At 36.6% G+C, this 23,503-nt stretch overlaps 1 protein-coding gene across 1 annotated transcript in view; it reads left to right on the forward strand.

The window, feature by feature from the left end:
- Window positions 1-2,248: 2,248 nt before the first annotated feature.
- Window positions 2,249-23,503, forward strand: part of GGNBP2 (gametogenetin binding protein 2) — a gene marked incomplete at its 3' end in the record, with an annotated part of 81,875 nt that continues 60,620 nt past the window's right edge. The window contains 5 exon segments of the mRNA XM_053706832.1: window positions 2,249-2,445; window positions 13,897-13,977; window positions 17,614-17,867; window positions 18,661-18,759; window positions 20,047-20,160. Coding sequence (XP_053562807.1) covers window positions 2,353-2,445; window positions 13,897-13,977; window positions 17,614-17,867; window positions 18,661-18,759; window positions 20,047-20,160 — 641 coding nt within the window.

Genomic DNA, 23,503 nt, shown 5'->3' on the forward strand with positions numbered 1-23,503 from the left:
CTGACAACACAGGCCTGATAGAAAATGAAATTAGATTACACTAGCAAAATGATTTAAAAGTTTTTTTTTTTTTAATTTAAAATAATGTTAAGCAGATATGAGTGGTGGCTGCTGGCACAGCAATTAACCACAGTATGCTGTGTAAGCCTGACACACAGGCCTGATAGAAAATGAAATTAGATTACACTAGCAAAATGATTTAAAAGTTTTGTTGTTTAAATTTACACTAATGTTAAGCAGATATCAGTGGTGGCACTAATCACAGTATATGCTGTGAGTCTCACACACAGGCTGAAAGCCAGGCAAATGCAAATAAAAAACAAAAAAACAACAACAAAAAAACAACTGAAGTTATAGCCCTAAAAAGGGCTTTTTGGGGTGCTGTCCTTACAGCAGAGATTAGATGAGTACTTCAGGACTGTAGTGGACACTAAATACACTAGCCTAGCTATCTATTTCCCTATAATGTCAGCAGCAGCAACACTAAAGCTCCTCTTACTAAGAAAGCAAGATCGTAATGAATCTAAAATGGCTGCTGCCAAGGAGCTGGGAGGGTCTGTGAGGGAGTGTTTGCTGCTGATTGGCTCAAATGTGTCAGAAGGCTGTGAGATACAGGGTCAAAGTTTCCTCAATGATGACAAATAGGGGGCGGATCGAACATTGCATATGTTCGCCCGCAACGGCGAAAGCGAACAAGCTATGTTCGCCGGGAACTGTTCTCCGGCGAACAGTTTGCGACATCACTATTACTGAATGGGATTGCGGGCTGGAGGGGGTGCCTACTGTCATAGGCACCCCCTCTGACACAATCCTATCATTGAAATCACACGATCCCCTGAACTATGGCGTGATTTCCATTTTTACTTATTTGTTTACATCTGAATTTTGTTCTGATGTAGACAAATAAGTACCATCAGGAAGGGGTTAAGCATTATATTGTAACATATGTATCTCTCCATATCCATAAGCCAAAATAACGAGATAAACAATTATCAAACTAAATTTTGCCTTTGTAAAATTATTTGTTGTAATACTGACAGACTGACTAGATGTCTTAGATCATTTCACAAGACCAGAGCTTTAGAGAATCAGGCCACAATACTGGTTGTTAAGAAAAACTGTGATGCTGAAAAAGGACATGCCTCTGCAAGCCTGACAAGAAACTCAGGTTTATTCAGGACAGGAAAATATAGCCCCCTTTTTAAGAAAAAACAAAGAAAAACTTGTTTGCAGCGTCTTTTAAAAGAGACATAAGCGCTATAACCGTATGCTAGGACTGCATAATAATCCCAGAATATATTAACACACTTTGCAATAAAGAGTTTAAAAAAACTTGCATGATATGCACATAAACATAATATGCTGACCATCTAAACGTTATAAAATATGCTTCTCAAATATTCCAATTTTATTTTAAGAACATATTATTGGGTAAAATTCGTGCTAGCAGACGTTTTCTGACATTTAGTTGCAAAGCCAGTGCATTTGACAGAAAAGGGAGGTGTCAATTATAAAATGGGCGGAATTTGGGTTAGAAGTGATTATTCCGCAGATTCTAGGCGCAAAGCTGTTTTTGTATTTTTTTGTTGTCATTTTTGCAAAAAATGGCTGAGTCTCACATAATTGTGTGACCTATTATCACGTTTGTAATAAATGTTACTTCAGTGAAAACACGAAAAACAAAACCGGTAGGTCAAAAAGGTTTACCCAGCAGACCACTTATAAAACGAGCACACGTTACCCAATTTACTGATATAAAGAAGACTGATATGATGTAAAACTATTAAGTCGTCAATCTGAACTTTTTTTTAAAAAAAAATAGCAAATGCTCACTTTAATATTTCGTCATACTGTCAACCTTTTTTTTTTTTTTTAAACATAAGTAAACAGTTTTAGATTGGTTTATTTCAGTAATAAAATGGAACATTATCTGTCCCCTTAGCTGTCAATTGTTAAACTAACAAGCATTAATTGAAAGTAACTATATATTGTACTGGAACCTTCTCTGTTCATTTGAAATGGTGTTATTAAAGTTATACAAAAAATCCCGGAAGCTACCTACGTTTCTCTTCGGCAGATTCGCCACTTAACCCTGTCTAAAAATCAAAATAAAAAAATGTTACAAATATTTTACCGATAGATATACATTTATTTCCTTTAAAACGTAAACAGTTAGCCAAATAATTATTTGTTCTTCTGCACTACGTGACTGGCATTAGATAAGAATGTGCTGATGTGGACAGACACATCACGGAAAGCAGGGCTTTGAGGGTGGGGGTTCCGCCTGCTGTTTACGACATTGGTTGTACGTTGTTGTATTTCAGGCAGGAGCTAGGAGAAGTGGCAGCAGCTATGGCGCGTTTGGTGGCAGTATGCAGGGACAGCGAAGAAGACTTCCCCTTCGATATGAGGCAAATTCCTCTATACATAGACGATACAATGACGGTGAGATATTTTGTGCGTGCTCTTCTTTCGAGAAAAGTTTATGGGTATTTTATTCTACGTAAGCAAAGCAAAGGTTGTGCGAGGAGGAGGGGACGTCAGATGAGCCCAGAGGCGCTGATCAGAGTGCAGACTGTAACTGCTAGGCCTATACTTGTTCTGCAAACACTCAGCACATATACATATATATATAGTAAACCTTTTGGTGCTTAGTTTAACCGGTGTGGTCCGTTGAACTAAGGGTGTTTACAATTGGCTGCTAAACTCCTATGTCTGTGCCCTCCTTTTCATATCGTATAATAACTATTAGACAGACAAATTGTTAATCAATTTTAAATGCAAACTTCACGGTTATATTGTTTCAAGACCTGTATAATCTAAGTAGTGCTAGGTTTAGAGACTGTTGGTTTTGTTCCCATTTACAGACGGACCTTCATGTCTAAATAGTTCGTGTTGCATTTTAGCAACCCACATTTTTTTTCTTTCATGTTTCAGATAGAGCATACAACTTTCCAATTTACTTACATTATCAATTTTGCTTCATTCTCTGTGTCCTTTATTGGAGCAGCAGCAATGCACTATTGGCAGCTGAACACATCAGTATACCAATGACAAGAGACATATGTGTGCAGCCACCAATCAGCTGTTAGCTGAGTCTACTTAGGTATCCTCTTCAGCAAAGAATACCAAGAGAACAAAGCAAGTTTGGTACAGAAGTAAATTGGAAAGTTGTTTAAAATTTGCTATCTGAATCACAAAATATTTTGTGTACCGCAATTATAACGATATTGAACATCTTATTATTTAACATTCGGCTTCAAAGTAAAGCGTCTACCGTTTTATATAGTAGCTTCATTTATATCAAAGGCAAACACATATTTCAGTGGTCAATAGCATTAGACACTGAAATTAAGTTTCACTTTTGAGGAAATATTTGGTAATTATGATCCATTTTTAACCTCTTAAGGAGATATGACGGAATTTTTCCGTCATAAAACAATTGAGCAAACTGAAAGCTGTGTCCTTAAAGGGTTAATTTGAAGGAATAATTTGTTTTTATTCCAAGTGAATCACATCACGCATCAACACAATATTAACTCATGAAGGGAAAGAGTGCTTAAAGGGGTATCCTGCCCAGTCTCACAACTGGATTCAAAGTAATTGTCTCACCTAGATACACGGCACCTGAATGTATGGTAACATTATAACCTATGATGTATTGATAATGGAATACTACCCCTTCATTTAATTATTAACCCTTTGAGTGCTAATGACGGCTCTGAGCCGTCACAGAGTTTCTCACTCTGGTGCTAATGATGGCTCAGAGCCGTCATGAACACTCTCCCACCTTGAGGGAGATCTGGGTGCTCCTAAACGCTCCTACCCCGGCGATCGTGCATTGAAGAGTAACAGGCATCGCCGAGGCTTGATGCAATGCATGGTGACGTCACGCGCAATGACGTGATGACGTCACCACGCAACTTTATACTTAACAATGTTAAGTATAGGAGGAGTGGGCATGCTTAGAAGCCTGTATCTCAGGCATCAAAGCAGCTACAGACCCACTGTTGGCAAGGTAATCGCCTAACCTTTCCAAAAAAAAGAAGTTAAAAATAGTTTTTTCAAAAATTAAAAAAAATGAAAAAAAAAATTGGAAAATATTAGCACCCAGGTGGGAAAGTGCTTAGCACTCAAAGAGTTAAAGGGACTCTGAACCCAATTTTTTTTTTTTGTGATTCAGATAGAGCATGCAATTTTAAGCAACTTTCTAATTTACTCCTATTATCAATTTTTATTTGTTCTCTTGCTATCTTTATTTGAAAAAGAAAGTCCAGAACCATGGATAGCACTTGTTTATTAGTGGATGAATGTATCCACCAATCAGCAAGAACAACCCAGGTTGTTCACTAAAATGGGCCGGCATCTAAACTTACATTTTTGTTTTTCAAATAAAGATACCAAGAGAATGAAGAACATTTGCTAATAGGAGTAAATTAGAAAGTTGCTTAAAATTGCATGCTCTATCTGAATCACGAAAGAAAACTTTTGGGTTCAGTGTCCCTTTAAGTAGTGCAATTGGTCTCTATCTAACACACTAAACATTCTCCAGATATTTGCTGGATAAATAAATCAAGTTAACGGCGCACACAGAAACAATATCTGCATTTTTGTTTTTTATGGCAGCAATTCTTCATCAGCAGAAGCCCCCCCCCCCAACAATAATTTAGTTTAAGTGGACCATAAAAAGGAGTTATTTTGCATATTGGTTTTTCTTAATCATTTTTTTTCCCCCCTTTTTTATATTATAATTTACATAAGCTTTTGTATAGTTTTCATACATGCAGCAGCTATTGGTGTTAAGGTTGCTGTGATTTGTAGATTTTTATACACATGCACTCAAAAGGCTTGTGTCTTAAAATCTTGCATAGTCACATCTCTATGGTTGCTCCAGCTAAGAATACAGCTAGTGAGCAGCATAATAGAATTTTGTATCATACAAGCTATTGCTAACTCTCTGAGCGGACATGGGGTTCCATGTACTAAGCAGCAAAAGCTGCCCCGGAGCTCTTGCAGTGCAGGTCTGCATATGCATTGCAAGCCTGCTTCCTGCAATGTAAGGAGCAACGGTGGCAAGAAGATAGAGAGAGCACTCACTCTAGTTGATTGACAGTCCCCGGTCTCATGCAAGAGAAGGATGGTGGGCTTTACTCGCTAACTTGAGCGTCTAATGATCCAAACGGCAGCAGATCCTGTTCATGTGCTGCCCGTGTGTAGCGAAGGCGAACAGAAATCTTCTCGAGTTGAGAAGCTTGTCTGCTCGACCTTTAATACATGTGGGCCATGGTGTTTGAATACTGGTGTACTGGCCCTCACAGGATATGTGCATATGCCGCAGAAAAACAGTAATATCTTTTATTAGAAGCATTTTTGCTAATGGAGGTATATTTAAAAAATGCTTCTATTTCAAAATAAAATGCACCAATGTACATTTAATTTTTTACCTTTCTAAGCCTTTAAAAGTGATCTATAAAACATAAGCTATAGAAGTAAATAAATCAAATCCTGAAAAAAAGATGCAGACCAGTGATCCAGCATTTTCTCAGATGTGTGCATGATGTAGAGGGTAAAGAACTCCACATGCAAAACTTTTTTTTTTGTCTCTGAAGAATCTAGATGATCATTGAGAGGAATGGTAATTGCCTGTTTAAGGGGCAAGCAGGGTGATTTTCTTTTGAGTGAGTGGGGCTATTACAGAGCTTCGGTTATTCACCATTGATACTTAAAGGGATATTAAACACCTTGAGCATTTTATATAACATGTTTAGATATGCATAATGAAACGGCTTTGCAGTGTATTTTCATTGTTTTGTGCATGCTGTTTAGCTCTGAAAATTGAATAAATTCCAAATCTCAGAACTTGAAGTGTAGGCTTGCTGACTTCTTAAGGCAAACTGCTACATATATAGGTCCCTGATTTACTTTATCAGAAAACAAATGCAAAGCAATATATTTTATACTAAGTTTATTACAGTGGCTATCTTTGTTTTTTTTTTTTTGGTCTAAAAACAAAATTGGCTCTTCCAAATAAGGCAAAAGATAGATGGAGTTTGGCAATGGAAAAATAATTGCACTATTGCATATTTGTTTTAAAAATGTTAATACTTAGCTGGTAGCTTATTGTATAGCAACACAATCTAATTTTTAAAAGGGACATCCAAGTTACAGAAATTATAGAGTAGTGACTTTTCTTTGAAGGGTATCATGCTCCTGTTAACGTAATTGCCACACACACATCATGGTGATGACATTCCAGATGTTTTAATAGATGGTGGCTTCAAAGGAACCTCTATTTCCTAAAAGATAACATACACTGCACACACTATCCCCAGTAAAAGAGGAGATTATCCTCTTTCAAATGAGGAGTTTAATTATTTGGCAATCACCTGTTCATTTTGTGACTTTGATATGGCTTTGGGCTCTAAAGTGGACCATTGTAATTCTATGCAAGCTCTAAAATGGGTAAGTGAGGGTCCCATGTCTAAATGATTATCAGGGGATTATAATGGTATCATTGATTTACTTCACACTAGGACACAATATAACTCCTGATTTCAGTGCTGAATTGTTTCAGCAGGTCACTGGTTCCCCAGGATTCTGACTCTCTGAGGATTCTATATAACTGTTTTGTGCAGTTTACATACTTTGCTGTGGTCGTCAAGAAAGGAACTGTAGTTATGCCAGAAGAAAACCTATTCAAACAAAATAACTAAGTATTTAGGTGGAAAAAATATGCCTCTGGCACAAGAGTAAATATTAACTAAATAAAACAGAACTGGAATAATTTGTAAAACTTAACTTTTATTATTAAAATTTAGAAAAGGTGAGTTTCAGTAGACAGCAAAAATAATGTGCACGTCTTTGCTGCCCAAAAAGATTAAAAACACTATATTGCTTGTATTTAGTTCATACACTAATAACAATTATATTATGTACAGAAGGGGGGCAAATGGTAACTTGCTGTTTAGAATAACCATAAAATGTATATTTTTTTAAGAGCAAAAACGCCCCTTCCGAAATATTAAGAGGAGAGAAAAACTTGCAGTGCTGAAAAAGTAACAAAAGGCTGGCACTGCAATTGTTTGAAACAATTTAACAATTGCAAAAACACTTAAATAGTCAAATGTTGCGGTATAATATATATTTATGTCACAGGAATCTGTATAAGATAAGTTTCAAGTGTTATACAGTTATTAAACATTACGTGTAAATCTCAACGGAGTTATCGCCACCTCCGCTAGTTGCTGAAGAATGTGGCCGAGATGTAATGCTTTGAAAACTATTTCCTGCTAGGCGGATGTTAACCAAATATGAGCCGTGGGTATATAATATAGTAATCGGACTGAGTAGCTATTATAATGGTCGTACTCTCCAACCGAAGTAAAAAGTTAATCTATACCAACGGCTTACACAAGCCACCCCTAGCAGACTAGAGATCTCAGCCACCCAAGCTTATAGCCAGGAATGTGGCTGAGATTATCGTTGTAGCGTGATGATTAAGTATTCGTGTATATTATAGTTAGGACAAGCAATAAGCAAATTTAAAAACTTTCAGAGCCCCTCAGAAGAAAAGTTTGTCCATCCCTGCAACGCTCCATGGGACAAATCTTAGTGCACTTTTCTAGGTGCTAGGGCAAACTTACTTGGCATCCAGGAGGATCAAGCCCTTTTTAATAAAAAGGAGAACTGGGTGACAGTAAGAATATGAAAATGTGAGATTTTATTTTTTTGCAATTATTTTGTGTTTGTGTGTTGCGTCATATGATTTTATCATTGCACTGACTGAGGTTGACAAACCTGGTTGCCACTGGCATGTTAAAATTAAGCCCTGGTTTGAAGCCCCCAAGACACAAACAGGTGCCCCTTATTTACCCACTGCAGTCAATCGTTTGCGCAACACGGCTGCTACCCCCGGGTCTTGCGCAACAGATGCCCTTGCAGCACCCTTTTGTCTTCAAGAACATCCATTTCCTTTTGTCTCCTGGCTGTGCTGCCTTTGCCCCCGGGACTGTCCCTTCTCTCAAGCAGTCTACAATTGCATGTGGTTATTCAATGCTGTATTGTGGCATTATTGGTGTCCTTCATACATTTAACAAACTAGTTTTAACCTATTATGTATATGTCTGGCTCCTAGATTTTGGAAAAAAGTTGTCAAGCACTATATTAGATTACTTAATGACAACTTTAACCCCTTCAGTAACTGGAATTTCAGAGAAAAACTTTCCAAAAATAACAACATTTTTAGCATTTTTGTTATCACTCCATTTAAACAGAAATAGAGCCATGTGGTTTTTTTTGTGGAAATTGGGAGGCAGCTAATCGCAACTGCGCACCACACTTCTGAAATTCCCGGCATTGAAGGTATTAATTAGATAGCTGGTAAGGGTAATACTATTGTAATGTAGGGATTATCCTCCCACCTCCCTGATCCCTCCCAAACAGCCCCCCATACTCCTCAACCCCATCTTAGGTACTGGCAGAGAGTATGCATTCTAGGGCTTTCTTTTTCTTTTTTTCTCATGTTTATGGATCCATCCTCAACCCTCCCAAACGGCTATCTAACCCTACCCCATACCACTAGTGGCTGCCATTTTAAGTACTGGCAGCTTTTTAAAAAAAAAATATATTTTTTTTGCTGTAGCGTAGTGTGCCCCCATCCACCTGATTTGACATGTTTTCTGTAGTGTAGCATCCCATCCCTCCCAAATTTCTTAGGTAGCTTAGTGTCTCTCCCTCCTACTGCCAAGTTATTATTACAATATTAATCACTTGGTAGCTATAAGGACACATGCCACTTATATGTATTGTGGGGCTTTCATTATGTTTGATCTACGGTGAAGGGTTAAATAAAAAATAAAAAAATGCAGAGAGGTATTTGTTATTGTTTTAACAATTAGCAACCGGATGAGCACAGGACCACATATTTGAAAGATGAAGATAGCTGCTATCAAAGAAGGGTTCTAAACTTGGTCTATGTATTGTGGAATGCAACATAGAGGGGTGTTCTCCACAGAACATTTAGCCAGTCATGTGACGTTATGAAGTGCTTGGTTGGGGCAGTTAAATACTTTGCAATGCTCTAATATTTTCTTTTTAAGTTTTATACAAGCTATCCAAAGCACAAATTAATTGCATAATTTAATGTAAAATCATACATTTTTCAACAAACATTGAACGTTAATATTGGCTTAAGTTTTTGCTGGGACTGATCAGTAAAATCATCTGGGTGGTGTAACCATTAAAAAGGTCCTACAGGGAACACATAGTGGATACCCAATATCTCTGAAGATGTTCCATATGCTTATGGTTCAGTCAGGTGGTCACCCGATAGCCACCTGGGCTTGTGACCTCTCAAGGTGGGTCTGTCCTTTTTCTAATGCGGACTCACTTGCCCATTGAAGTGTTTTTATTTTGGGGTGTCAGGATCCCTTGTATAGCCTAGAGCAGTGGTCAACAAATCTGTTCAAAATTTAGGAGCCAGTAAGAATATTTCTGAGCCAGACATACTTTTAGGAGCCAGACAGTGGTATTTGTGTGTGTGTGTATATATATATATATATATATATATATATATATATATATATATATATATATATATATATATATATATATATATATATATATATATTATGTTTGCACAAAGTTAGGAGCCAGTGGCTCCCTGGGTTTGTCAAACTCTGGCCTAGAGCACCATAAAAGGAATTTATTTTACAAGTGATTGCAGTTTTAATGGCAATCACCTGCTTTCTTAAAGGGACACTGTACCCAAAAATTTTCTTTCGTGATTCACATTGAGCATGACATTTTAAGCAACTAATTTACTCCTATTATCAAATTTTCTTCATTCTCTTGGTATCTTTATTTGAAATGCAAGAATGTAAGTTTAGATGCCGGCCCATTTTTGGTGAACAACCTGGGTTGTCCTTGCTGATTGGTGGATAAATTCATCCACCAATAAAAAAGTGCTGTCCAGAGTACTGAAACCAAAAAAAAGCTTAGATGCCTTCTTTTTCAAATAATGATAGCAAGAGAACGAAGAAAAAATGATAATAGGAGTAAATTAGAAAGTTGCTTAAAGGGACACTGTACCCAAAATTTTTCTTTCGTGATTCAGATTGAGCATGAAATTTTAAGCAACTTTCTAATTTACTCTTATTATCAAATTTTCTTCATTCTCTTGGTATCTTTATTTGAAATGCAAGAATGTAAGTTTAGATGCCGGCCCATTTTTGGTGAACAACCTGGGTTGTCCTTGCTGATTGGTGGATAAATTCATCCACCAATAAAAAAGTGCTGTCCAGAGTACTGAAACCAAAAAAAAGCTTGGATGCCTTCTTTTTCAAATAATGATAGCAAGAGAACGAAAAAAAATTGATAATAGGAGTAAATTAGAAAGTTGCTTAAAATTGCATGCTCTTTCTGAATTACAAAAGAAAAAATTTGGGTACAGTGTCCCTTTAAAATTGCATGCTCTTTCTGAATTATAAAAGAAAAAAAATTGGGTACAGTGTCCCTTTAAGGGGCATGAGAACCCTTGCTTGAAAATGAGTGAGGGGCCTCCTTATTTCGTGCGAGTGTGTGTGAAATGCTGTGTTTAGGGAATAGGGGCTCCTTTGGAACTACTTTCCTTGATGCAATAAATAACCTAGGTTATTTCCATGTTATGACAGTCGCTTACCTATTACCCACATAGTGCAATGAAATAGCTTACAATCTACTTTCATGCAAGTAATCTCAAACCTGCTAGTAAATGTAAATTATTTGTCCACTATGTGCAGCCAAAAGCCTTTGAATCAATAATATATAGCCCTCCTCTTTAGTCTAATCAATGATCATTGTCATGAATAAATAAAATATGGTATTCTGGAGCGCATGCAAAATCATTTTTGATTTTGCCACACGTCTGCACATAGTGCAGAATTATATAACATTATATTTTAGGTTTACTGTCCCTTTAATAATTATCCATTTTGATGCGCTATTTGTCATACAAAAGTTTTCCATGATCATTCCATGTCATCAATATACTACAAGCTTGTTAGCTTCGGGGATTCTATAGAAACTCTAACAAAATAGATGTGATTTTGTATTTTTCATATTATGCTCATCAATTGATTAGGGGTTTAATTTAATAAAATATCTAAAAGATTAATAGTACTGATGTTATGCTCGTTATTAGGGGAAATTCACCAAGTGCTCACCTAATAGCGCCGCTCCATCACCCGCTCTGTGATAGAGATAGTGTGATAGATAGAGAGTGGGTCTGCTGTTCTCGATCGACTGTTTTGGTGACGTCCGCAGCTACATAGGGGCTTCGGCATGTGCATCATGGTAAATGGTGGCCATATTCCTACCTGGGTAGACCCCCCCCCCCCCGATGGGAATCGGATAATGAGTCCCATTGGGGGTTTGGAAACTAGGAGATTTTCAATAGCTGAATGCAACGAAACGGCAGAAAACTCAATGATCTTTTGAATGCTGGAAACTTTATTTTTAGGTTTCTATGTCACTTTAATGCAGTGTGCTCCTGCGCTGGGTAAAGCAGCCAACAACTTTACTCAAAACAGAAGTGTGCAACAGTAAATTGAACCGTGTAATCTGGTGCGTTGATTAGAAGGGTTTTGGCTGCATAAAAGTATAATCTGAAATTAAAAAAAAAAGATATGGCTATCATAATTTATAATTCTCCACATAGTGCATAATTATGTAAAAATATACATTTATCCTCTCAGAAGTAACAGTCTAAGCACTAATGATGTTCCTACAGCCCTAGAGGAATAACATATCCTTGCCCTTTCTAGGATATATATTATCCCTTTAGGTAATATTTTTAGCACATAGCCAAAATGTGTGTTTGTCAATTCTGCAATAGAAGTATACATTTTTTCACTCACTAACTTTTACTCTCCACCATTCAATTTCCACTTGCCAATGGCTAGTAAAGAGTGGAAATTGAGCCCTATATGTGTGAGTGTAATCGATTATGAAAATAGTTGAAAATAGTTGTCAACGAATCTCATAATCGATTAGTTGGTTTGCAATTAGTTGGTCTGTGCACAACACCACCTGCTTCACTCCAATAAACTCCTGCATATTGTATTGTGTTTTATGGTTATGTCCTTAACCTAAAGGATGTCTACTTTTCACTTTTTCAGGAGAGTATACTTTTACAACTACCCCTGGCTTATGTGCAACCCAGATATAATAGTCATTTTATTGTTTATATTAAATCTGGTGATTTGGAACTATGCTTTTCATGATATAGTGCCAAGCTTGTTGTTTACACCTTGCCCCTAGATTGCTGGGAGTTATTTAAATTGATGTGCACTATTATCTGTTTGCACAATTATTAGCGTATTGCTTGCTATTGCTGATTATATGTACTGTATAAATAAATGTGTAAGGCTTTGTGCTGTTATTGATATACAGTCCTTAACGCTTTTTATTTAGTTTTTTTTTTATATATATTTTTAATAAATTGTGATATGTACCAGATTCAACCTTTATAAGTATATATTCGTTATTTTAGAGCGGACTAGATATTATAGCTGGTTATTTACCATTGCATATAGATTTTCAAGATATTTTTATGTTAGAATGAAGTCAAGGGTTACTTTATTGAAAAGCCCCTTGCCAATGTAGAAAACACTTAGCATTGGTGAAGAGCTAACAAAGATAAATATCCCACTTTGGTGAAATTGGCAAAACCCTACTTATACACCTCAACAGCCTTTTCTCTGCTGCAGGAAATATAGCTGCAAACAGAGAACCAGCCTTAGCCAGAAGCATGTGGACATGTTGAGATTTTTGCATTTCAATGCAAAGTTTCTGAAAGAGTGAATAACAGAATGTTATTAACAGTGATAGTCTAACTCTTTCTAGTTCTACCTCCTTTTTCAAACGGTTTTGTTTAATTATAAAACTGTGCTCTGCTGCTTAAAAATTGAAGAAACAGTTGTGTTAATGTAAAGTTTTAGTCTGAAGTTTATATTTGTAACACTCATTATGTGGATTTTATTTAAAACATAGAAAACTATTATTGATTCTCTTTTTATCCGATTAGTCGATTAATCGAAAAAATAATCGGCTGATTAATCGATTATGAAAATAATAGTTAGTTGCAGCCCTACATACATACATTTCACAAATGAAGCACTTTTCGTCTTCCAAGTTTAAACAGAATGTTTAATAAATAAAAGTTTTTGGGGTCTCCCCCGTCCTCAGACTTACAAGCAATAAAAATTACCTGACATATAAAGGGTTACCTGCACCAGTGAAGCCTGATACTGCAGCATCCCCATCGCGCAACTGCGCATGCGTCCGTACGGTAGCCCGGACTGTTCAAAAAAGAAAAAACATCAAAATGAAAGGCTCGGCATGAGTGCCATACAGGAAGTGTTGTGAAATAATTTCAAAAAGCAGCTGATCCTGTTTAGGAGATTTTTCTTGCATTAGTGGGAGACCAGTAGGTGAGGCCTTAGAAAATACAATGCAAAACAAAACGCAAATTGTTCAGGTTAACTCAACAATGACAACCTATATTATTTATCATTAATAATATTATTATATATTTTTTTTTATTTGCTTCGCTAATTATGATAATTAACATCCTATAAGCAATTTCTGTTTTGTATTTGTCATTTTTCTAAGAGCATCTGTGTTCTAGAAATAAGTTGTTCATGTTTATTAATTATATACAATACAATTTAACAACTTTGTACATATTAAATGCATTTATCCAAATATTTTGCAGAAGTTAAAATTTAATAAAATGACTTTTCACCTGACTAGATTTTTTTTTTTTTTTTCCTTTTTCAGTCTTATTTAAATTTAACTTGAGTTTTGGTGCGAAGGATATTGCATTTCATAATTTTCACTTTTCCCTCTTTATTTCAGATGGTAATGGAATTTTCAGATAATATGTTAACACTTGATAAGCAGCAAATAGATATGCTACAACTTAAACAATTTGTCCAGGTAAGAGATATTAACATGGTTACATTTTTATTTATTTTTTTGCAAAAAAATAGAACCCATTAACTAGTAAATAACATAGAATACAATATGTTCAAGATTTCTACATTTGTTAAAAAAAAAATTGTTCAAACTACTGAATTATTAGATAAGCCTGATAAGGCAATACATGCTCTTCTGTAAAAGTAATCCAGTGTGCTGTGCTCTCCTTTACTTAGATGCCAGAGGGAGAAATAAATAATTTGGGAATCCTAAAATAGTATCTATTTTAAAAAATAAATAGGTGTAGCAATTATATTTTTTTTTTGTTAAAATTAAACTTGCATATATGTTATCTCTCAATACAGCATTATAGTTAAATGCACAATAACATATACAATGAGGGAAAGACTTGCTTTTATCAAGCTGATATGATTATTAACCATTTCAGAAAGGCAAAACGTCCATTTGCATTTGCCACCATTCTAGCCACAGGCCTTTTGGTTGTTTGTTAATCACGCTCTTCTCTTTCAGCACTACCTAATTTTTCCGGTAAACTTTTTATCTTGTCCTTGCCACCTTGTCTATCCTTTTATAGTCAGTAAACTGGCATACCTTGCCAGGCATGATCCCTGATTTTACCAGATCTTTGGATTACTTTTTTTTTTTTATTTATTTTTTTTACAGGATATATGTCATTGTATCGTCTTGCACCATATTTTCCATTGCTTCTTCTACAAGTCTCATTTTGGACTTGACCGCTCTGAACCTATCTGCAGCCAAACACATAATGATTCTCCACTTCTCCTCAAAATTTACATTTGGCTCAGAGAAGGTTGTTGCTATCTTGGTGTTATCATCTTGTTCTGTACCCCTATTTATTTCTTTGTTCTTGGTGGCTGCACCTGAAAAACGTCCCTTTCCTGGCACAACAGCTAGTTCCTTGCCTTTCTGATCTGGTACTCCCCTTTTTTTTCTTTTCTTCCCTTGGCCACATTTTAAAACTGCAGGGATTTGGGTGGAAGGAGGTGTTTAAATTAATGTTTGAAGTTTTTGTCTTGAAGATTTTTGTTGCTTGATAATAACCCATTAGTAATGAATCATCTCCTGTTTCTTCATTCATGACGAGTGATTCACCAGTAAATAGAAATCTTTTTTTTCTTTTTCTTGAGTCACCCATATGTGATTTTGTGTAGTACATGGATTGATTGGTAAACAGTCACTCAAAAGCCTCTCTCATTTTCCTACCATGATCAGAAACAGTAGCTTACTGTAGAGTCCTCAGGTGGAACTTTCAACACAACCAACGCTTTTATTCAATCTTTAAAGGGTCACTCAAGTCAAAATTAAACTTTCATGATTCCGATAGAACATGCAATTTTAAACAACTTTTGTATTTACTTCCATTAACAAAATGTGCAGTCTTATTATATATTTACTCTTTTCGTATATGCATTTGTGATTGGCTGATGGCTGTCACATGATACAGGGGCAGTGGAAATTGACATAACTTTAACATTTGTCAGAAATAGACTACTCCATTTGAAGTTGACTAAATGCTATTGCATTGTCTTTTTATCATTCATTTGTCGCTTATGCGCTGGTTCTTTAATATAATGCTGGTAATTTTAACTTTTGACCACTACTACCTTTTACCTGTAGCAGTATTCTGTTCAAAATATCATATATACATAAATTTGATAGCAGGTTTTACTCTAGAATTGAACACCTATTATAGAGGTAAAGGACCACTAAACACAGAATTGCATAATCAATAAATGCATAATAATGAGACACTGCAAATGTAAGGTAGTTACATTTTTCTTACTAATGAATCAAGTGGCTGCCATTAGCCAATCACAAAATGCATATACGTATATCCTGTGAATTTTGCTCAGTAGGAGCTGGTGCCTCAAGGTGTCAAAAAAAAAAAAAAAAAAAAAAAAAGTTCGCACATTTAGATAATTGAAGTGAATTAGAAAGTAGTTTAAAATTGTGTGCTCGTATCATGAATGTGTTTTGTGTGTTTTTTTTTTTTTTTTTTTTTTGAATTTTGACTCGTGTCCCTTTTTAACTGACCTACAGGTACTACACTTACCGCTTTGATGAGAGTATCAGAAACCCTTGACTAAATTAGCAAAACTTTTAAGCTATTTATTTTTTTACACTGATACAGAACCGCCACTGTTTAGCTTCTGGTGAGTTTTTCAGGTGGTTGCTCAGCAGTAATTGCCTTTAGAGGAGTATTCACTGAAGTGTATTAGACATTTTATACTTATCTGCTGTTAAAGCGCATGTATATATTTTTTTTATATTTGCAGCCATAGGTTTCCAATAATCTTTTCATTAAAGATTTTTTTTACCCCAGGTTCTTTAAATTCTTGATACACGTGTATACATTTTGTCCACAATGGCCATGAGCTGGTACATACTATGTATGAGACACTGAATTTAATGTCTCAAAGTCTCTTTGAAAGAGGCTGCGTTTGGTTGCTTAGAAGCTAAGTGCTGCCTGTCCTTAGATGACTTGGCTGAGTTAGCACATGCTAAGCCAGTAAGAAGCGATGGCTCAGAGATGCATACTACACAGAGGTTTTGAATGCTGCAGCTGTTTTCTAAGATGATTTTCCACTTGTATTCTTAAGGGCATGACATTTATTTCTGTACAGCTCTGTGTGTCTATTGCTTTGCTTGCTTCTATATTGTCTCTTGCACCCCCCTCATATTTCCATTATATTCCAGCAGTAGTGGGATATAGACATTATGCATCCTTGGAGTAAGTTGAAAGTCACTAGGGACTATGTACACAGACAAACCGCAAATGAGTTCCTTATATTTGAAGCTGTTGCATGGGGGGACACCCTTTAATTGGACTGACATTGCTAGATTGCTTTCTTCTACTACCTCACATTTACATTTTCTGTAGCCATTACTGCAGTACTGACATTTTTAGTGCAGATTTTAACAGGTATATAGCAACTATTTCAAAAGACAAAATAAAGGGAAATTGTTTGTAAAACATTTATTACACTCCAGCAGGTAAAATGGATAATTAGGAGCATATTGAATGGAAGAACATTTTTACAGTACAATCCTTTTAAAAATGCAACCCTTCCTGCTGGGATTTGCTTTGTTTTTTCACATTTGGGGGAAGGTAAGGTGAGCTGCTACAGCCTGTTCTTATTTCAAATTAAGAAGTGGATCCCTCCTAGATCAAACTTGATACTACAAGGGCTACTTAGATCATTAAATACAGTTAAATTTCATAAACCACAAATGTACATTAAAGACAATGCACTAGCACTCAAAACTTCATATTTATCAGTTGATTTTTTTTTTTTTCTTTTCCTGAGAAATTTCAAAGATTACTTATTTCCCTGCCCACTATATCATGTGACAGCTATCAGCCAATTACAAACACATGTATGCATGCACTCTTGCACATGCTCAGTAATGTACTACATAAGATAATTTGAAAATTCTATTTTTTTTTTTCTCTGCAAGATTATGTTTTGGAAGCATCTGTAGAACTTTTTTTGATTTGTTTCTGCACTTGTTGATTTGACCAGTAAAATAGAACCCAAAGTAAATATTTCAATATCTTAAAGGAAAACAAGATGTGCAATGACGGTTCTTTTTTTTTTTAATTCCATTTCTTAGCGCCATAGCATGCTGAAAGAGCAGGATCTTAATATTGCAATGATGGTGACCTCACGTGAATTATTCAATGCACTTTCCCAGCTAGTTCCATGCGTTGGTTGTCGGAGAAGTGTGGAACGCCTTTTCAGCCAGCTTGTCGAGTGTGGAAATCCAGCTTTGGATCCACTCTCAGTGGGTGCCAAGGGTATTCTTACACTTTCACTCAAATGCATGTCTGATGCAACAAAACTGTACACTCTGTTTTATGTATGTGGGTAAGTAACAGTTTCACATTGTGTGTGTGTGTATATATAAATATGATCCCAGTAGTGCATTGCTGATTTAACTTTGCAAGGGAGTAAACGCATAGCTATATGCAAGTTACAGTGCAATAATACGCAATAGATTCCTGATAAATAAGTAGTCCAATAAAAGTTATCTGTTATTGGCAAAACAATAAGGAACCAACTAGTTCCTGCAACATAACCAACATCAGTCTGTCCATGACTGAATTTTTAATAACCATTGGTGTAAACCCAATGAACTTTCAGTTTATTACTATACATTATTTAAAGTAAAAGGCTGTGATGCATTGGGAATATGAATAAGATGAAAACGTTTTAAAAGGTTATTAAACAGCAAATTCTGTAATATGCAAATCAAATACCTGGTTTGTTCAAATTTGCAGCACTTAGATTACAAAATGTGCTTTTTGGCTTTTCTAGGAAGTGTGGAACAAAGCACAATTGTTATCACTCAATTACTAATGCTATATAAACTTATTTTGTCTTCACATGAGATCAATTTTTTTTTTTTTTTTTTTAGATATAGGCACAAAAAAAAGTTTATTAGTATGTTTCCTGAAACCTTTATTTTTTTCTTTCCTGTTTTACTAGCCAATTTATGCTTTTGCAGATGTTTGCTATGTTTTCTAGAAACTGTATAGAACACGAGCATTCTGTATGCTGTCATTTGTATTTGCTCAAAGTGATTAAATATGTTTTAGGGAGTAATTGTTAAAGATGATAAATTGTTTGCTAAATGTAATTTTTGTGTTTCATTTTGCAGGACTAAACTGAGCAGTATGATAGATGCAATTCCAAAAAGCAAGAAGAATAAGAGATGTCAGCTGCATTCTCTAGATACGCACAAACCAAAGCCTTTAGGGTGAGTGTCAGAAGTCCCTTAATCTTTAATTTTCGGGATGCACCGAAATTTCGGTCGCAGAAACGTTTCAGATGAAAATGGCGCTTTCGTTTTTTTTTGGGGGGGGGGGGGTTTGCCTGTTATTTTCGGTAAAATTGTGTAGCATATTTCAAATTTGATGCTAGCCTAGAGCTGCTGTTAATTTCTTGACTTACTGTTTTGTAAATAATAGTTTTCTAGGACTATACTTTATTTGGATAATTAGTAAAGAAAAAAAAAAAAAACCCTGTTAAATCTGATTCTGTTACACAGAACTAAACAAAGAATAATACAGTATATTAATATTTAATATTGTGTAGGGATGCAACAAAATTTTGGTCGCAGAAACATCTTGGCCGAAAATGGCAGCAGCGTTTTTTTTTTTTTTTTGCCTAGTCTTTTCTAGGGAAAATTATTGTGTAGCATATTATCATTTTAATATAAAAATATATATATAGATAGATAGATATATATATATATATATATATATATATATATATATATATATATATATATATATATTCCATGGATTGGAGTTTTGCAATTCAGATTCATTAGTCTAATTATGCAAAAAAAAAAACACTCAAATATGTATTTTAACCCTTTGAGTGCTAATGACGTCACTAGCACTCTCCAGCCTTAAGGGAGATCTGGGGGCTCCTACCCTGGCGATCGTTCCTGTATAGGGACAGGCATCGCCGGGGCTTCCCGTTTTGCGTGGTGACGTCACATGCAATAACGTGATGACGTCACTGTGCAACTTTATTTATACTTAACAATGTTTAGTATAGGAGCAAGGGGGCATGCTGCAGACCCCCAAGACCCACCATTGGAAAGGTAATCGCCTAACCTTTCCAACAGTGTAAGTCTTGGGGGTTAAAAAAAATTTGTTCTAAAAATAAAAAAAACTTAAAAAAATCATAGCACCCAGGTGGGAAAGTACTTAGCACTCAAAGGGTTAAAATAGTTGCCTAAGAAAACATGTTTACAGTAGACTTTATATAGGCGTTTTAAAATACTTTGTTTAAAAAAAAATATATATATTTTCGGCCAAGGGCATCCAGAATTTTCATTTCGGTGCATTGCTATATTAATTTCTTTTAATTTTGTAAAAAAATGAGCAGTAGCATTTGGCAGCTTTTATTTTTTATTTTTCTTAAACCAAGTAGGGATATCGATACTAACTTGTCCTAGACATATAAAGCTTTCTAGTTTATATAAAGTTTAATATAAAAAAATTAATTGTATTTTCTATTTATTTTCTTGCAGGGGTAATTGGATGGATATTTGGGAAGTTATGTCCCAGGAGTGTAGGGATGAAGTAGTTCTAATCGATTCCAGTTGTCTCTTGGAAACCTTAGAAAATTATCTTAGAAAGCACAGGTAATTTTTTGTTTTCCATATTTCCCTTCTGTTATGCATAACACTACTATACCTTTTTTATGGAAGGAAAGTCCTGTCCCTATAGTGAAATGGGCAGTCACAAAATATATTACATTTCTTTCGTAAGGTGGTGAGTACATAACTTCTGCGTTTCAACTCCTGGCAACTAGGAGAAGGCAAAGATTTCCCAAAATTCCAAGAGTGTTTTCATCCTTCCCACCTCACTGATTAGACAGTTTTAATCTTTGCCTCTCAGTTTGAAGAAATGAGGTGCCCCAGATTTCAGTAGAGAGTGTTCCGATTTGAGGCGTAATTTTCCTCCTTGCAGAGCTTCAGCAGTATTGCAAGAGCACTAGATGACAGCACTATTTGCTGCCATGTGTTGCTCCGTACACCTAAGGCAGTATCTCTTCAACAAAGAAAACCCATGGGAATGAAGTAAATTTAATAATAGAAATAAATTTGAGACGTCCCCTTTTTTTTTTTTTTCTTTTTTTTTTATATGATCTGTTTTAAATCACAAAAGAACATTTTTGGGTTTTATATCCTTTTAAGTGAGTACTAAAAAAGGGAATCGCCCTGCTTTTTAACAATTGAGTAATAACTTAAAGGGACAAAGGTATGCTTTTTAACAAAGGATACCAATTGAATGAAGCAGTTTAGATAATAGAAGTAAACTGGAAAGTTGTTTAAAATTGCATGCTCTCTATCTGAATCACAAAATAAAATTTTAGTGTCCCCTTTAAACCCCGCAAAAATTGTCTCTATTGGCTTATTGAATGTGTAACAAAAAAAAAGACACTAAAGGAACATTTTCTTCTTAAATGGCAAGAGTCAACAGCTGCATTCATTACTTTTGGGAAAATAAGAACCTGGCACCAGGAGGAGGCAAAGACACCCCAGCCAAAGGCTTAAATACTCCTCCCACTCCCCTCATCCCCCAGTCATTCTTTGCTTTTCGTCCCAGGAGGTTGGCAGAGAAGTGTCAGAATTGAATTGTCTCTTATGGAGGGTAGTACTCCGACATCGGACAGGAGTTTTAAGTAGTCCTGTCAGTCTCTTAGTGAGGGCTTGGATTAAATTTAGTCTGGAGACGCAGGGAGAGTCTGCGAAACCATCCCGACTCATGTTAACAGCTCCTCAAGCAATCGGCGTTGTCTAATCTTCGCTGCCTGCTTTCTTCTCTCAAGTCCATGGTGGAGGCAATTTTTAAAAATCTGTCACACTTGAAGGGCCGTGTTCCTGTTCCACGGCGTAGATTCCGGTAAGATTGTTTCATTTTCTTTCTTTGTGAATTTACTGTACTACAGATGTTTTCCCGAGAGGCTATACCACCTTGCGGGACTAATTAAATAACATAAGGGTCTCAGTGAGTCTCCTTTTAGTATCTTGGAATCAAGGGTTAATATCTCCTGAGGGGGGTTATTGAACAGGGGGGGTTTAATCATGTTTGTTATGTGATTCAATCTGCTTATGTGTAGTGTTAAATGGACTCATGGCTTAGAACATAAAGGCCTTTGGAAATGATGCGACCTTATGGTTGGACGCGCTTTTTTTGGACTATACGGTTTATCTTCTAGGCAGGCGTTATTACGTTCGGTCCTCCATTCCTGACCGTGTGGCGACAGAGAAATTCTAGTTCGCAGGGGTCTGGTTCATAGGAGGTGGTGAGTGCCCCAGCCATTGTGGGTGTCAGGTGCTGTTTTTTTTTAATCTTAAAATAGTCCATATTGGCATATTCTCTATCCAGTTATGGAGGATTCTGTTGCTGAGACTATTCAAATTTCAGATTCTTCATCCGGGGAAGAATCCGGATTGGCCTCGTTGACACATGTCAGTTATGTTCGGGGTGCCGTATTAGAGCGCCTTGTTCCTCAGGCTCGGGGAATCAAGGGTCAGCTGAGCCATCCGCCTCTGGGGGTCCTGTCCTCCAAGAGGCGAGTTCCATACTTCTACACATGCAGGTAACTCAGATTATGATTATTCCTCCACACAGGGCGGCACGTTCGCCCCCCTCCTGGAGGTTGCAGCACGTTTTCGCTTCCACGTATTCTTGGTGATTATTCATCTGCAGAGTCCATGCATTTATGCACGATTGTGCTAGTGCCCTATTGTCCCCGGGTCTACCGTCTTGGCCTGCGGGTGTAACTGTCCCTGAGTGTTGTGCCTTTCGTTAGAGTTGCGTACCTTCGTGTCATGTTTTTCAGATTGAAAATTCCCGTATCCTATAAGGATAGGATCATTTAATGTCTGCTTCAAATGGTGCACCTCATTAGACATGTGGGGATGATGTAATCTCCTGACTGTTCTTTTTGAGATCCTTCCCAGTTTTTTGGAAGATTAGGGCTCCGTGTGGCTGGTCCTGCGGTAGACCTGTTTTCTTATTGGGCGTTAACCTACAGGTTGCCTTATATTTTTCTTTTTATTCGATTAGGATGTCTCTTAGTTTTTTTTTTTATTATTTTCCTTCTGGAATCTTAAACTGGGATCAATACTCTGTTACTTCTGTGGAAGTGTTTTTGGGGACATGTTAGTCCCCTGTTTGTCTGTTTTCCCTTCTTCCCCTCTAAGGTAGGATTTATGCAGCTTGACTGTTAGGACCCGGGTTGCAGGCTGGTCCTGTTGGGTTCGGTTCTGTCTTGTGGCTGTTCAGACACGTGGCGCCGTTCTGATTGGCTGGTCCGGTCGAGACGCGGAGTTATCATTTGTTTTACATTCAAGTAAGCATTCTAGAGAACCAGTGGGTCTGCAAGGCAGGAAGGATTGTCTTAGTCATTTTAGCCTTCAATTTGAATGACTGGGTCAGTGGAGTTTCCGCTGCGTCACTCTCTTTTGCGTCTGGTATTGTCGGACCCTAGAGTTCCTCACCAACTTGGTGGAGAGTTAGAGGGCTTAGTGCCTTCTTACCGCAGAGTGAGCGGTTTGGCTTTTTTTTTTCTTTTGAGGCTCTGGGATTGTCCTTTTGGACTTGGTCCTCAGCAGCTAGTTGTTTGAAGAGTAGTTCAGCTGCATGTAACCAGCTGCAGCTATTGCACATCGACTTTGTAATGTCAAGCTGTTTTTCTGAGACTTTTTGGTCTTCCTCTGTGGTCTCCATGTTAGGGACACTGGGCGTGGTCTCCTTGTGCTTGCTTAGGGTTCCTCCCGGAGCTGGGGATGGTCTGCGCCCCTTTCTCCCTGTGATTATCCGCATGTACGGAGGTGATGTGGAGACCAGCCTTTGCTCGAGTGGTTTTGACCGTGAGGTATCCCCTTGCCTTATTGTCCTGAGGCTGTTGGCGAGTCTAGAAGCTCTAGTGTCGTTGTATGACTTTTACCACCTTAGCTCCTTTGGTGAGTGGGA

Source organism: Bombina bombina, chromosome 3 (assembly GCF_027579735.1).
Source record: "Bombina bombina isolate aBomBom1 chromosome 3, aBomBom1.pri, whole genome shotgun sequence".
NCBI classification, from domain to species: Eukaryota; Metazoa; Chordata; class Amphibia; order Anura; family Bombinatoridae; genus Bombina; species Bombina bombina.